This window comes from Cebus imitator, unplaced genomic scaffold (genome assembly GCF_001604975.1).
Source record: "Cebus imitator isolate Cc_AM_T3 unplaced genomic scaffold, Cebus_imitator-1.0 Scaffold107, whole genome shotgun sequence".
NCBI classification, from domain to species: Eukaryota; Metazoa; Chordata; class Mammalia; order Primates; family Cebidae; genus Cebus; species Cebus imitator.
Window position 1 is genome coordinate 1522469 of NW_016107422.1, and position 12986 is coordinate 1535454.

A 12986-nucleotide genomic window follows, 5' to 3' on the forward strand; every position below is an offset into this window, starting at 1 on the left:
CCAAATAACATGGAAAGACTTAAGGTTGTTTTTATTGGTTAGAGGAGCTGGAGACTAGGCTGTCTGTAAGATGCTTTATAAAGTAAATTTCTCACCGAGGTTTACAGGCAGACAAAGGGAGAGTTTATGGGGCGCCAGCCACCTGTCCTGCACCAGGCTGACTTCTGGGGGCACTCACAGAGAGGGAGACATGCCCACCACACGTCTCTGGCAGAGAGCCTCAGCTCAAAGCTGGACATTCACCTGGCTTCTGGTCCCCAGGAAGAAGGTGGCATTCTGCTTGTTTGCATGACAGCTGTCTTCTTTGCATCTTCTCTGACTTTGCTCTTTCAACCATGCTGATGATGTACAAATGACCTTTGCAGAACCGGTTCATGGAGGGAGTTCTCCTAAACACTCACTGAAATGAGTGTGTCTGTGAGGGGGCTTCTCCTACCCATGAGGGTGCAGGAGATTCCTGGGTTGAGTGGGACGAGGGGCAAACTGTGAAATGAATCTGATGTAAATGACAGCCAGGAGAAGGGGGAGAAGCCCCGTGCTGGGTCCTCCGCCCAAGCAATGAATTAGCGGAAATGGCTGTGTCTGTGCTCTCCAGGGCTGTTTTCCATAATTTAGCACACAGAATGGTACAGAAAAGCGTTCCAAGCATTGTCATACATAAGGAGAGTCAAGCTTGTGGCAGGAAATAGCAGAAGAATTTAGGCTACTTTGTGATGGAGTCGAGTTGCTTTCGGCTTTCCAGCTCTTCTTCAGAGCCAAGCCATTGCCCAAGGGGTCCTGAACTCAGAGCATCAGGAAGCCCAGAGAAGGGCTGGCAAAAGCTGACTTCAGCAGAACCCTTTCTAGGACAGTGCTATATGGAGATGAAGACAGGATCCCCTAAAGGAGGGCTGCAGCTCCCACAGACTGTGGCCAACCCCTGCCCTCCCAGGAACCTGGGGCCCACACACACACGCGAAGTTCTGCTTTTGCAGAGAACAGCATGCAAGCCAGGCGCCAGCACTCCTGGCCTTCTGTCCTTGCCTCCAAACGACGCAGAAGGGAGGAGAATCTCCTGTTCAAAAGAGACCATGGGGTGGGGAGGGCATGTGAGCCTGACTAGTGACGCCTCCCCAGTACCCTGATCTGGCTCTGACCATTAAATCAACACACTTATAACACATGTGCACATACTAATACATGCACATACATTAAGGGTGTAAGTGAATAGTAACAGCGTTTTAATCTGCAGAGCTTTCTGATTTTAGGTGAAGAAAAAAAATTGCCAGTACTTTTGCATCAAAGAGAGAGAGAAACTTGCTAATTGAAAACCGGTTTTCGTGGAGGAAAATACGGAGGCGCCGGCTATGTAAATCAGCATATACCCAGATCTAAAGGAAACCATGCCAGGCCAAGAGGAAATTAAGCAAATCAGGATAATGAGGAAACAACCACAGGCGCAAATTAAAAGCACTCAGGTGCTTTAGTTCATCTCAGGAGGCTGGCAGTGGACAGCTGGGAGGTGCTGGGAACACGTGTTTGGAGTCCCAGGCGTGTCTGTGCTGGTAAGCAGGTGGGTGCCTGCTCTCCCACCCAGGTCAGGGAGGGTTTTTCATGCAAGTTCTTCAATGCCTGGATCCTCATGCTGCCTTTTGTATCCAGGAAGCCCCTTCAAATGCCCTTAACATGCACTGGTCTCGCACTGGCATTAGCTATGCTTGGGTTTCCCCAGTTTAGCGACCTGAGAGGTTTACAGCGCACGGAAGTCTCTGTCCAGCTCTCTGCTCGCGTCGCCAGGGGCTGGGCTGAGGCCGCGGTCAGGGCTGGGGAGGAGGTGGGCAGCCTGGGAAGCAGGGTCTGCGGCGGGGGAGGGCGAGCGCCGTCTGGCGGCGGCTGTGCGTGGCCAGCGGGCTCGGCTCTGCAGCCGCTGCCCGCGAGTGCCCCGGGCGGAGCGAGGGTCCTCGGAGCTGGGGTCTGTCCTTGGTCCCAGGAAGCTCGGGACGCAGCGTCAGAGGCCGCGTGCGGCGGGGGAGGGGGGAGCACAGACTGTGCCTGGGGCATCCGGGGCGAATTCACAGCGGGGGTCCTGCCCGCTAGGGGGGCGTCGTGGGCAAAGGCCCTGAGGCCACCTGCCTGGTGCTTGCAGGGCGTGGGACAGGAGCCGCCGAGGCCGGTGGGCCACTGGGGTGCGGACTTTAAACCAGGCACCCACGGCTCAACCTTCCAGCCAGGGCACCCGCCGGGTCTCAAGAACGTGTCTGGGCGATTTGTGCAAGAGAAATCCGCCCACGCCAGGCAGCATCCGGGCCGCCAGCGCAGGAATCCGCAGCCCAGTCCCGTCCCGGCGCTGCGCCCTGGACTCGGATGAGGCCGGGTGGAGAGCGGCCCGCGCGGTCCCCGCCCGCCCCCGAGCTGCCTCGGCCCCAGCCCTGCAGCGGGACCTGCCCGGCTCGGGCGCCGCCACCTTGGCTTCCTCTTGCCCCTGAGTGCTGAGCCCGGAGACCGAGCCGGGCCGTGCGCGCCTCCCCAGCGGTGCGGTCGGTCCCAGAGGCCCAGAGGCCACCAGCGGGGGCGGCATCCGCCGAAGCCTGGCCCGGCGCGCCCTCGGCCCTCGCCCCTCGCCCCTCGCCCCTCGCCCCTCGCCCCTCGCCCCTCGCCCACCCACGTCCTCCGCGGCCGCCCGGGTCCAGGGTGCAGGGGCCGGGGCCGGGGCCGGGGGGCGCGCGGGCGGACCGGGGCCGGCGTGGAGGGGCGCGGGCGGGCGGGGACGAGGCGGGGGCCGGGCCCGGGGACTGTGGCGGCGGCGCGGGCGGCCGCGCTGGGCGGGCGGGGAGGGCGCAGGCGGGAGGAGGAGGAGCTCCCCGCGCGGGGCAGGGGCGGAGCGAGCGGCCGCGCAGCGGAGCCAAGTGAGTTCGCTCCGGAGCCCGCGCCGCCGCCGGCCCGCACCTCGGGCGCCCGCCGCCGCCCCCGCCGGGGATGTAGGATGCAGGCGGGCGCCAGGTTCCAGCGGCGGCGGCGGCAGCTGCAGCAGCTGCAGCAGCAGCAGTCCCGGCGGCGGCAGCCTCTCCTCTGGCCGATGAACGCGGAGCCGCCGCCGCCGCCGCCCTGGGTCTGGATGGTGCCGGGCTCGGCCGGGCTGATCCGCCTCGGCCCCGGGGTCGCGGCCCCTCCGGTGCTGCTCGCCTCGGCCCAGCCGCCCGCGGCCCCGCTGCTCCCCGGGCTGCCCGCCTGGCCGGCCCCGAGCGAACCGGTGTTGCCGCTGCTGCCGCTGCCCCCCGCGCCAGACCCCGCCGCCGTCGCCGCCGCTCACCACTTCCCCGCACTCCATGGGCAGGTAACGTGTCCCCGCCCCCCCCTCGGCCTGGCCCGCCCGCTCCCCGCTCCTGGGCGCGCCCTGTCGGGTCTGGCTCCGGCCTCCCGAGCTCGCGCGCCCTCCTCCTTCCCGGCGTCCGCGCCTCCCCAGACCCTCGGGGCGCAGCGCGGGAGCCCTGCCTCGCGCAGCGAGAAAGTTCCTGCCCCTCTGCCGGGCCCTCCGCTGCCGCCGTAGCGCTGGCAGGTGCCCCGGGTGTGGACCGAGCCCTGGAGGGACCCGCCACCCGCGCCCGCGCGGGGAGCGCCGCGAACTCGCTTCGGGCCGGGGGTCGCTGTCCACCACGGGGTGCTGAAGCGGCGGCGCCGCCGCGGAGGCTGACGCCGCGGAGAAGTTGGGACTTTCACAGTCTCCGCCAGACTTGGAAGCAAGCTGGGAATCGATAGCTGTTTCGGATTCTGATCTGATTGGGATTTTCCCCCTTTCATTTGAAAATAGCCTCAGGGCCATGCTTAAGAGAATTCCGACCTTTGGAAGCGGCGGGGAACTCCTGCCTTCGGTACTGAGAGACGTTCCCCGAGACTCCCCGGCCCCAGGCCTGCCGGGGTCCACGCAGTCCCTAATGCCACACTACACTTTAGAACTAGAGTTTGGCTTTTACAACATGGAATTAAAAGAGAAAAAGTGACTGTACCTTTGATAAATGGTGCAGCAGAGCTAGGCAGGCTGGTTTTGGCAAGATTCATTGTCATCTAACTATGCAGATGCATTTAAACCAGGGAATGGCGAGTATTTTATTCCAAGGATTGACCTCATTAGCATATTCAAATGAGCGTTATGTTAGAATCCACCATTTGATTAATTTAATTCCAATGTGATCTTGTGAGCTTTCCTAAAAGATGTTGTTAAACTCCTGCTAAATTGGTCTTTAGACTTAATGATACATCACATATGCAGCGCTGCGTATTGTATTTTTATGTGGGATGCAGTTTATCTTGGGTTTTATTCGGTAAACGTTGGTAGCTTTTGCCGTGTTTTGGAGGGGTGTTATGTCAGAGTGCTGCCGCTAGAGGTATATAATGTCAAGGAACTACATTTTAAAAAAATTCTGTTTAAAAAAACTGCATTATTTCCTTATGTAAATTTAAAAGAAAAATTTTAAAAACCATTAGCATGAATATTTAAAATATTTTTGTGCTACCCATCTTCTGTAAAATAAGAATATGTGGAACCGGAAGAACATTTTCACATAACAGAAACATCACAAATGCTTTTATGGTTTTAAAACAATAGATACTGAGGCGTTCCACGTTATTGAGCAATGCATTTTATTAATGCCTGATGAGGTCTCAGTAGTTTTAATTAGGGAGATGGTGTCCTGATTTACCAGCTCCTTTCCATGACTGATGTTTTATTCTGTGCATTAAGATCTTCAAGTTATATGATGTTTAGATTTTTTTTTTTTTTGCCATAGAACCTATTTGTATTGGTGAAACTTTGAATCTTAACTTCTTAGATATTTTTATTTTGAAAGTATTAGTTGTTTGTAAAATGACAGACACAATACCAAATGCAATACTGAAAATAATATTATAACATATAGCCTTATGCCTGCCTATAGAAATAATTTAAGAATTAGAAAAGGAACATCCAGCATTTCTCTTTTCCATGGTGGTTTCTCATGATCTCAGTCTGGAAACCCATTTCTTAGTGTGTGCTTGTGGTTTTGTGCTTAGAAGTTATTTTCCAATATTGAAGAATGCAATGTTGGTAATGGTTTGTGATGGTTCAGATATGAAAACTTATGTAATTTTTTCTTTGATTTGTAAATATTCATAGTTTTTCTTGAGGAAATTTATCCGATAGTCAAATACATACATTTTGAAATTCCCTTTTCAAAGCAGTTATTCCAGCACGTTTTGGTAAGAAGTCGGGTGGAGGGATTCAGGCTAATGCAACTGTCTTTTCTTGCTTGTTTTGCAGTGGCTGTTTGGTGGCCATTCTCCATCCCTAGGAGTGCCTCCCTCTTCCACGGTGGAGCTGGTGCCCATCTTCCCACCCCTCTGCCCTTCTGCTCTTGCAGCTCCTATTGGGAAAAGTTGGATAGATAAAAGGATTCCTAACTGTAAGGTAAAAATGCAAGTAATTTAATTGGATAAGGGGCTTATAATGATTAAGTTGTTGAACATCACCGTAACAACAAAAACATCCATGCATTCTCTAGTTGCCACAAATTGGCCATCTAGATATAGGAAGAAATCATTTCAGGGTTAGATTCATCTGCTCAAAGGCATCACCAGATGGGGGGCATTGTGTTTTAGTTCAGGATATTTGGATTCCACAGAACAATGTAAAATTTCCAATTTTTGAATTAGAGTCTATTTTTTAAACTTTTAGTTTTTAAATTTGTAACCATTGATCAAAACTCTAGACATAAACATTCCACAATACCAGTTCAAGTTTTAAAAGTGAGGTTTTCTTGATATTATGCTTTAAGTTTTCATCTTTCTAATGGTTTGTTTTGGCTTTTGGATTCAAATTTACTGACTACATTTTGTTTACAAGAAAACTAAAGAAGTAAGTTATTGACCTGTTCTGCAGCATAGTGATTATCTCATTGGAATGATTCTTCAATCAGTAAACTGACTGCTGGGCTGAAGTGACCGAGTCAGTAGTTGAAGGCCAGCCCAGAAGACTTTCACTAGGTGGTGATTGGGATCAAAGTCCTGTGGAACGTTCTTTAAGTTTTAGAATGATGCTTTTATAGAGTCCCCAGCAATAGAAAGTTCATGTTTGATCCATGTAAGGCAATGTAAATCTTTTCATAGTCATGTTGATCTTGCCTTAAATGTTATGCTTGCATTATTTCTGGACAGATCTTTGTTAATAATTCCTTTGCTCTGGACTCAACGTGGATCCATCCGGAGGAGTCAAGATTGTTCCATGGGCATGAAAAGCCTCACTTGCTGGCAAATCCAGTAGCTGTGTCTCTGTCCAGGCCAGCTCCTGCCTCCAGGCTGCTCCCCACAGTGGTGTTAGCACCTCAGCCCATCCCAGGTTGGTGCCCAGATAATGTCGATAATAATGTGCTTTTTATTTTTGCTTTTATCATAAATTAGTTTTGGGTATGAAAACTATACTTGTCATTTTAATGAAACAATTATCTTGGTAAAATATCATTTCTTTTCACAAGCATGAAGCTATTTTAAAAGAAATGAGTCTTGGATAGCTTATTCACTTTTTTTTTTCTGGGGTTGCTGGATATGAGATCTGTTACTAAAATGAAGAGATGGCAGGAGGAGTTTTCACAGAATTGTACTCGCGGTGCTCTATTTTTAGGATTGGACCAGGTTTCCTGCTGATAGCTCTTAATAGGGGCACTAATTGACCAGTCAACTCTTTAACAAATGTTGCTTGTCCGCGGCTCTGCAGTGAGGTGCGAGGAATGAGGTTTGCTGGTCTGTAGGACATGAGAACATGTGTGATCTCTGTGAATGTTGCCTTCCCGTGGTGGGCAATAGTGAGACGGACCGTAACATGCCCTGTGTGAAAGATGGATCCTGTTCTGTCTTTGGAGCCTAGTGACCTGAAAGAACGCTTGTCCTGGAACAGACTCTCGTGAAACAACCCCTGGATAAAAGATTGCCTAATAACCCTGTATAGTAACAGGAGAATATAATCATCTTATGAATTTTTAAATCAATTTTTAAAATCACCGTAACACGTGAATCATTTTATAAAAGCAAACACTGCCCTTGCCAAAATTGTCGGGCAACACCTTCCATTATGGAGCATTTTATGACTTCAGAATTACATTATCTTCCTGTAATTTCCTACCTACCAAGCTTGTCTCAATATGTGTCTCTAAAATTTAGTAATAAGAAGATGTTCCTGTGGATAATGCAGTGCTGGTTTAGGAGATATATTTATTTTCTTCTCCGTTTGCTACACATTTATTCCAATTGGCTATGAATCTTGTTTAGCAATAGGTCGGGAAGAACAACTAAACTATTGGTGTTTTTCACAGGCCTAAGTGATTTCTGACTGCAACTTGTCCTTGTAATTATGCGTTAGGGATTAATTGAAATCTGAGTGAGCATCGTACATGCAAGACATTTATAAACATTTTACACTTAGATGATCATGTTTCCTATTTAATTTAATGATGACAAAAGATGATTCAATGGCATGTGTCGTATGAGGAAGACATGACTTTGGAAGGTTCTTTTAGTATATGAAAAGGTAATATTTTAATTTCCTAATGCATTGGCAATAACTGTCATGAAAATAACCAGCAAATTTAGTTTAAAAAAATGGTGATATCAGCTTACCTGTTCCTACAAAGTCTTTAAGTGAACTTTTTTTTCCTCAGTTCACCCCAGAGTATAATATAGACATTTTCCAGCTTGCCTTCACCTTCTTCTTAGGAAATTCATATATAAATGTGCTAAATATCTGTTTAGTTGGAGAAGCTTATGGCCACTTCTCACAGATTTTCCATCTTATGGACATTATTTACTTACTATTGTGTGTCAAATATGCAATCCTTTATTAGAAATATATTCGTATTGATTTTACCTTCTTTTGATTTTTGGATGAATCTATTTTTTAAATTTTTAAAGATTATTTTTACAATTTTTTGTGGGTATATAGTAGGTGTGTATATTTGTGGGGTTACATAGTAGGTGTGTATATTCGTGGGCACATAGTAGGTGTATATATTTGTGGGGTTACATAGTAGGTGTGTATATTTGTGGGCACATAGTAGGTGTATATATTTGTGGGGTTACATAGTAGGTGTGTATATTCATGAGCACATAGTAGGTGTATATATTTGTGGGGTTACATAGTAGGTGTGTATATTTGTGGGCACATAGTAGGTGTATATATTTGTGGGGTTTGTGAGATGTTTTGATACAGGCACACCATCTGAAATAAGCGCATCGTGGAGAATGGGGTATCCATTAATGATCTGTTTTTAAGAACAAAATAAAATAATATTTCTTATAAACATGATAAATAGCAGAATAACCTTTCATTCTAACCTAGCCTATTTAACAAAGCTTAGATTTTTTCCCCTGCTTTTTGTTTTTTAAATTTATGGATCATATGTGAATGTACCACCTACCATTTTAATTCTGTTTTGGGGAGAGAGGTAATTGAATAATAATCAAGTGCATTTGCTTTGAGATGGTAATTTGAGTTGCTTCATGAAAACTTTACTTTTTTGATAAATTTCAGAATTTTTAGAATTTATCCAACTTTGAAATGCATGTATTGAAAGTCCCTTAGGCCAAATAAAACCTCTAAGGGGCTATTCATGTGTTATTAACTGCTTAATAGAGAACCTGGGCTGGGGGCAAGTAAAGGTAGAAGGTAGGGTAAGCACCATGTAAGTTAAAAGTTAATGTGCATCATTTTAATTTCATGGTAGCTAATGAGAAAATACAACTTTATTAAGACACTGGCATGTAAATGTTCACATATGCTGTTATTACTAAAAATTACCAAAGTTTCCACATCCTATTATGAATTGATAAATTTACATATTATAGTTAATTTATATCACAAATATATAAAAGTATACATTTATAAGTATATGCATGTCCTATATATAAAATATATCATGTATAAGTATATTATACAATTATTATATGACATCGATCAATCTTGTTATAAAGCTTTATATTCAGAAGTAACTGGCCTTAGAATTAGATATATTTTATCAATCCCTTTCAAGTTAATCAGTGAAGCAGAATTAGAGCTCCCAGAGAACTGAAGCAGTGAGTCAGACTTGCTCATTGTAAACAGGTCTAGTGAGCTAAGCTCATTTTCCTTTCTTGGATAGGTAGTAATTTTTCTGTAATGATCATTCTTTAAGTACTTTAAAAATTTGCACCGTTGTTTTAGGGATAATGGCAATTTATACTATGTACTCAAATGATGGAGCCCAGCAGGCAGGTTTGTTTGAATGAACTGGGTCGTTTGTTGAACTGAGTTAGAACCTCTCTGGTAGAGATGGGGGTGAGACTAATATTGAACCACCTCTCACTTACTGTTGATTAAGAATTTATTGCATGGCACAGAGTCTCAGATAATATGAACACAATTTGGATGAATTTGGGGAAGCTATCTAAGCTTTAATAAGCATTATAAAGGACCCCATTTTTTCATATACCACACTCATTCATTACCAGAAGAATGATGGTCGCCTGCCATCACGCTCCGTCGTAAACAAGCCTGTTGGCCATTTTTGAGCCTCCCAAAGGACCCACCTTCTCATGCCATGACCTCGGGGGCTAGCCCTTCAAAATATGAATGGGGAGAGGCATGCAAGTGGCACATGCTTTCTGCAGGTGTTTGAGGAGAACCTTAGCGTGGGGATCCTCAGGGAAGGCCTCTGTGGCCAATGCCGCCTTGGGGCAGGAAGAGTCAAATTAATTCTGAATGAAGGACTTAGAATGTCCAAAGATACAAAATCAAGAGGAGCATTGTGTGATTGGGCAATTCCAAGTGGCCAAGTGTGGTTTGGCTGTGGGAGGAGACGTAACAGGGATGGGTTCTGGGGGCCTCTTCAGACAAGACCCGTCACATGAGACCTATGCTGTGAGCCAGTCCCCTGGATCCTCACGGACTGTTGGGGACTTTATATCATTCTTACGCTCAGGATCCTCGGCTCCTCCAGGAAAGTGTGAACTTGTTTTCAGGAAGCAGAGGAGCCACAGAAGAGGCAGACCTTCTCACGGACAATCAAATCCAAGCCTGCAAATAGTTCCACCTGCACTAGAAACTAAAGTCTCCAATTAGTAATTTCGCAGCTTTCAAATAAATTCTTCCTGATCATTGTGAATGGGTTAAATTGAGAAATAATCTAGGACCCATTGATTCCCAGATCTCAGAACTGGATTCAGGGCTGGGCAGACAGGGAGAGGCCACCCGCCCCGCAGTCACCGCCTCTTCCTCAGCAGCACCTCTGCGTCCACTGCTGCATCCCGGCCCCCACCTCCCGGCTCCCTGCAGTCCTGCCAGACTAAGGGGCTCATGCTGTGTCTTAGGACATGTGGCTTATCACAGGTAGATGCAGAGAAGGGTCTGGGTGGAATGAGTACTACCTCCAATGAGTGTCTGTTTTCTACTGCTGAAAATAAGAGCTTCAGAGGCCTTCAAGCCATTCAGGAATTAAAGAACTTATATCAAGAGTATCAAGCATTGGGAGGAGAAGGTAGTTAATTCAGCTTCTGTACAACAAAGGCAAATGAGATACAAGAATCTTGCTGGAAACTAGAGATTTAGGCAAAAGTTGTCCATGTCAACTTAAGATCAAAGAGCCTGATTCTACCCACAAACACCCTGATGGGCAAACCAAACAAGACAGAAATAAACCACTGGCTGCAGTCTCTTCATTCACAGATGACTGAGAGACAGAGAGAGAGAGAGAGAGAGGAAGAAAGAGAGAGAGGGAGAGAGAGAGAGGGAGAGAGAGAGAGGAAGAGAGAGAGGGAGAGAGACACAGAGAGGGAGAGAAAGAGGGAGAGAGGGAGAGAGAGACAGAGAGAGGGGGAGGGAAAGTGGGAGATCAGATGGGGCATCTGAAGGATTCTGCTTCATAAAAGATTCATTTGCTCAAAAGCTCCAGAAGAGAAACAAATCTGAGAAACGGATTTTGGGCAGGAATTAGTAACCACTTTAGGCAAAACAACTTTTGCTTATCTTGATGGTGAAAGAAAGTAGAAGACAGAAAAGCAGTAAAACGTAAACTCAAAAGGGAGTTGGCCAATGTGAAAAGACAGTTGGAGTAAATGAGAAAAGAATGCAAAGAAACTTGAAAACTGGCAACTAAAATCAACAAAGAGAAGAACTAATTATGCATCTGATGACAGAAGACAACATAGAAAGATTCTTAAGCATAAATAGATGTGACAATGAAAATCAGATCGTAACAGCAGGAGAAGGGGATATATGTGTAAAATAAAAAGCAAACAAACCTAGATAGCTTTGACCTCCATAAAAAAAAAAGAAAGAAACAGATTTGAGCAGAAGTAGTAAGTGGAGCAAAGAAAGCCACATATCCTGGTCACCGTAGCCTGAAGACATTTTATGAATGTTGGAGGCACTGCTTAAAAGAACCCAGAAGCTGACGCAGCTTCAGACCATCCTGCAGTACTAGACAAGCTTGGAACATTTGGAGAATTATGAGGAAAGCATCTTTTGATTGAAGCAATTTATGCCTCACGAGAAAGTCATACAAATGCATAAGCATGGAAAAGATGTCCTTAAAAAAGCAATGAACTGACTTTACCACACCTAATGTTTTCACCTCAAATTCTTCGTCTAAAGTTAAAGTTGCTGCTGCTCTGTCTACATCTTGTATTGTTCTTACCAACTTTTGCCTTATTTTTTGTTTTAAGTTCAGGTCAATTATCTGCCTCTGCCTTTTGAAAATTAAGTTCAGCATATTTAGATTTGTTTCACTATATATGTATTTATCTGTAATTATTACATTTTGCTTTTTTATTTTCTCTTGTTATTCCTTTGATTTATTCTGTTTTTATTGCTGTGGTGACATTTACGTTTTATCTCATTTCGTTTACTTTGTTTTGTATGGTTATTTGGAATGTATTCATACTGATCCTATTCTCTCAAGCAATTATCAGTAAGCTATTTTTTAAAAGGCAGAACTGAGGTTACGTTTTCTCAGTTTACAAATCATAACAACACAATTATTTTAGAATTATTTTATGAAATATGATAAATTTGGAAAAAGTTTACTTTATAAAATTTCATTTTTTCTTTTTAATTGTTTCAGATAAGTGATAAGTACATATAAAACAAGAACTAACGTGCAGATCTTGCAGGATTGTTGCATAGGTATACACATGCCATGTTGGTTTGCTGTCTCATCCCCCCTTTACCGACATTAGGTATTTCTCCTAATGTTAGCCTTCCCCAGCCTCCCCAGCCCCTGCTATCGCTCCCATAGACCCCCATCCTCCAGCAGACTCCAGTTTGTGATGTTCTCCTCCCTATGTCCATGTGTTCTCATTGTTCAGTACCCACTTATGAGTGAGAACATGTGGTGTTTGGTTTTTTGTTCTCGTGTCAGTTTGCTGAGAATGATGGTTTCCAGATTCATTCATGTCCCTGCAAAGGACAGGAACTCATCCTTTTTTATGGCTGCATAGTATTCCATGGTGCATATGTGCCACATTTTCTTTATCCAGTCTATCATTAATAGGCATTTGGGTTGGTTCCAAGTCTTTGCTATTGTAGAGAGTCTCACAATGAACATATCAGAATAATTTATAATCCTTTGGGTATATACCCAGTAATGGGATTGCTGGGGCAACATTTTTTATTTACAATAGTTTATTTTAATATTTATAATCTGGATACATACGTTATGTCAGTAAAATTGAGATGAGAAAGAAGGACTATGAGAGTATAAAGTCTTTAAAATCCTTCATGTTTTTTTTTTCCCATTTATTTATTTTATTGCATTTTAGGTTTTGGGGTACATGTGAAGAACATGCAGAATTATTGCATAGGAACACACATGGCAGTGTGATTTGCTGCCTTCCTCCCCATCACCTACATCTGCTATCTCTCCCCAGCTTCCCACCCCCCACCCTCCCTCCCCTATTTCCCCCCAACTAACCCCAGTGTGTAGTGCTCCCCTCCCTGTGTCCATGTGTTCTCA

The 12986-nt window shown here is 45.6% G+C and overlaps 1 protein-coding gene across 1 annotated transcript in view; it reads left to right on the forward strand.

Moving 5' to 3' along the window:
- The first annotated feature begins 2893 nt into the window (after window positions 1-2893).
- The window catches only part of TCERG1L (transcription elongation regulator 1 like), a 215440-nt gene continuing 205347 nt past the window's right edge, over window positions 2894-12986 (forward strand). The window contains exons 1-3 of the mRNA XM_017537867.2: window positions 2894-3313; window positions 5273-5419; window positions 6166-6346. Of these exons, the coding sequence (XP_017393356.1) occupies window positions 2963-3313; window positions 5273-5419; window positions 6166-6346 (679 nt within the window). The 5' untranslated portion in view covers window positions 2894-2962. The remainder of the gene's footprint in view (window positions 3314-5272; window positions 5420-6165; window positions 6347-12986) is intronic.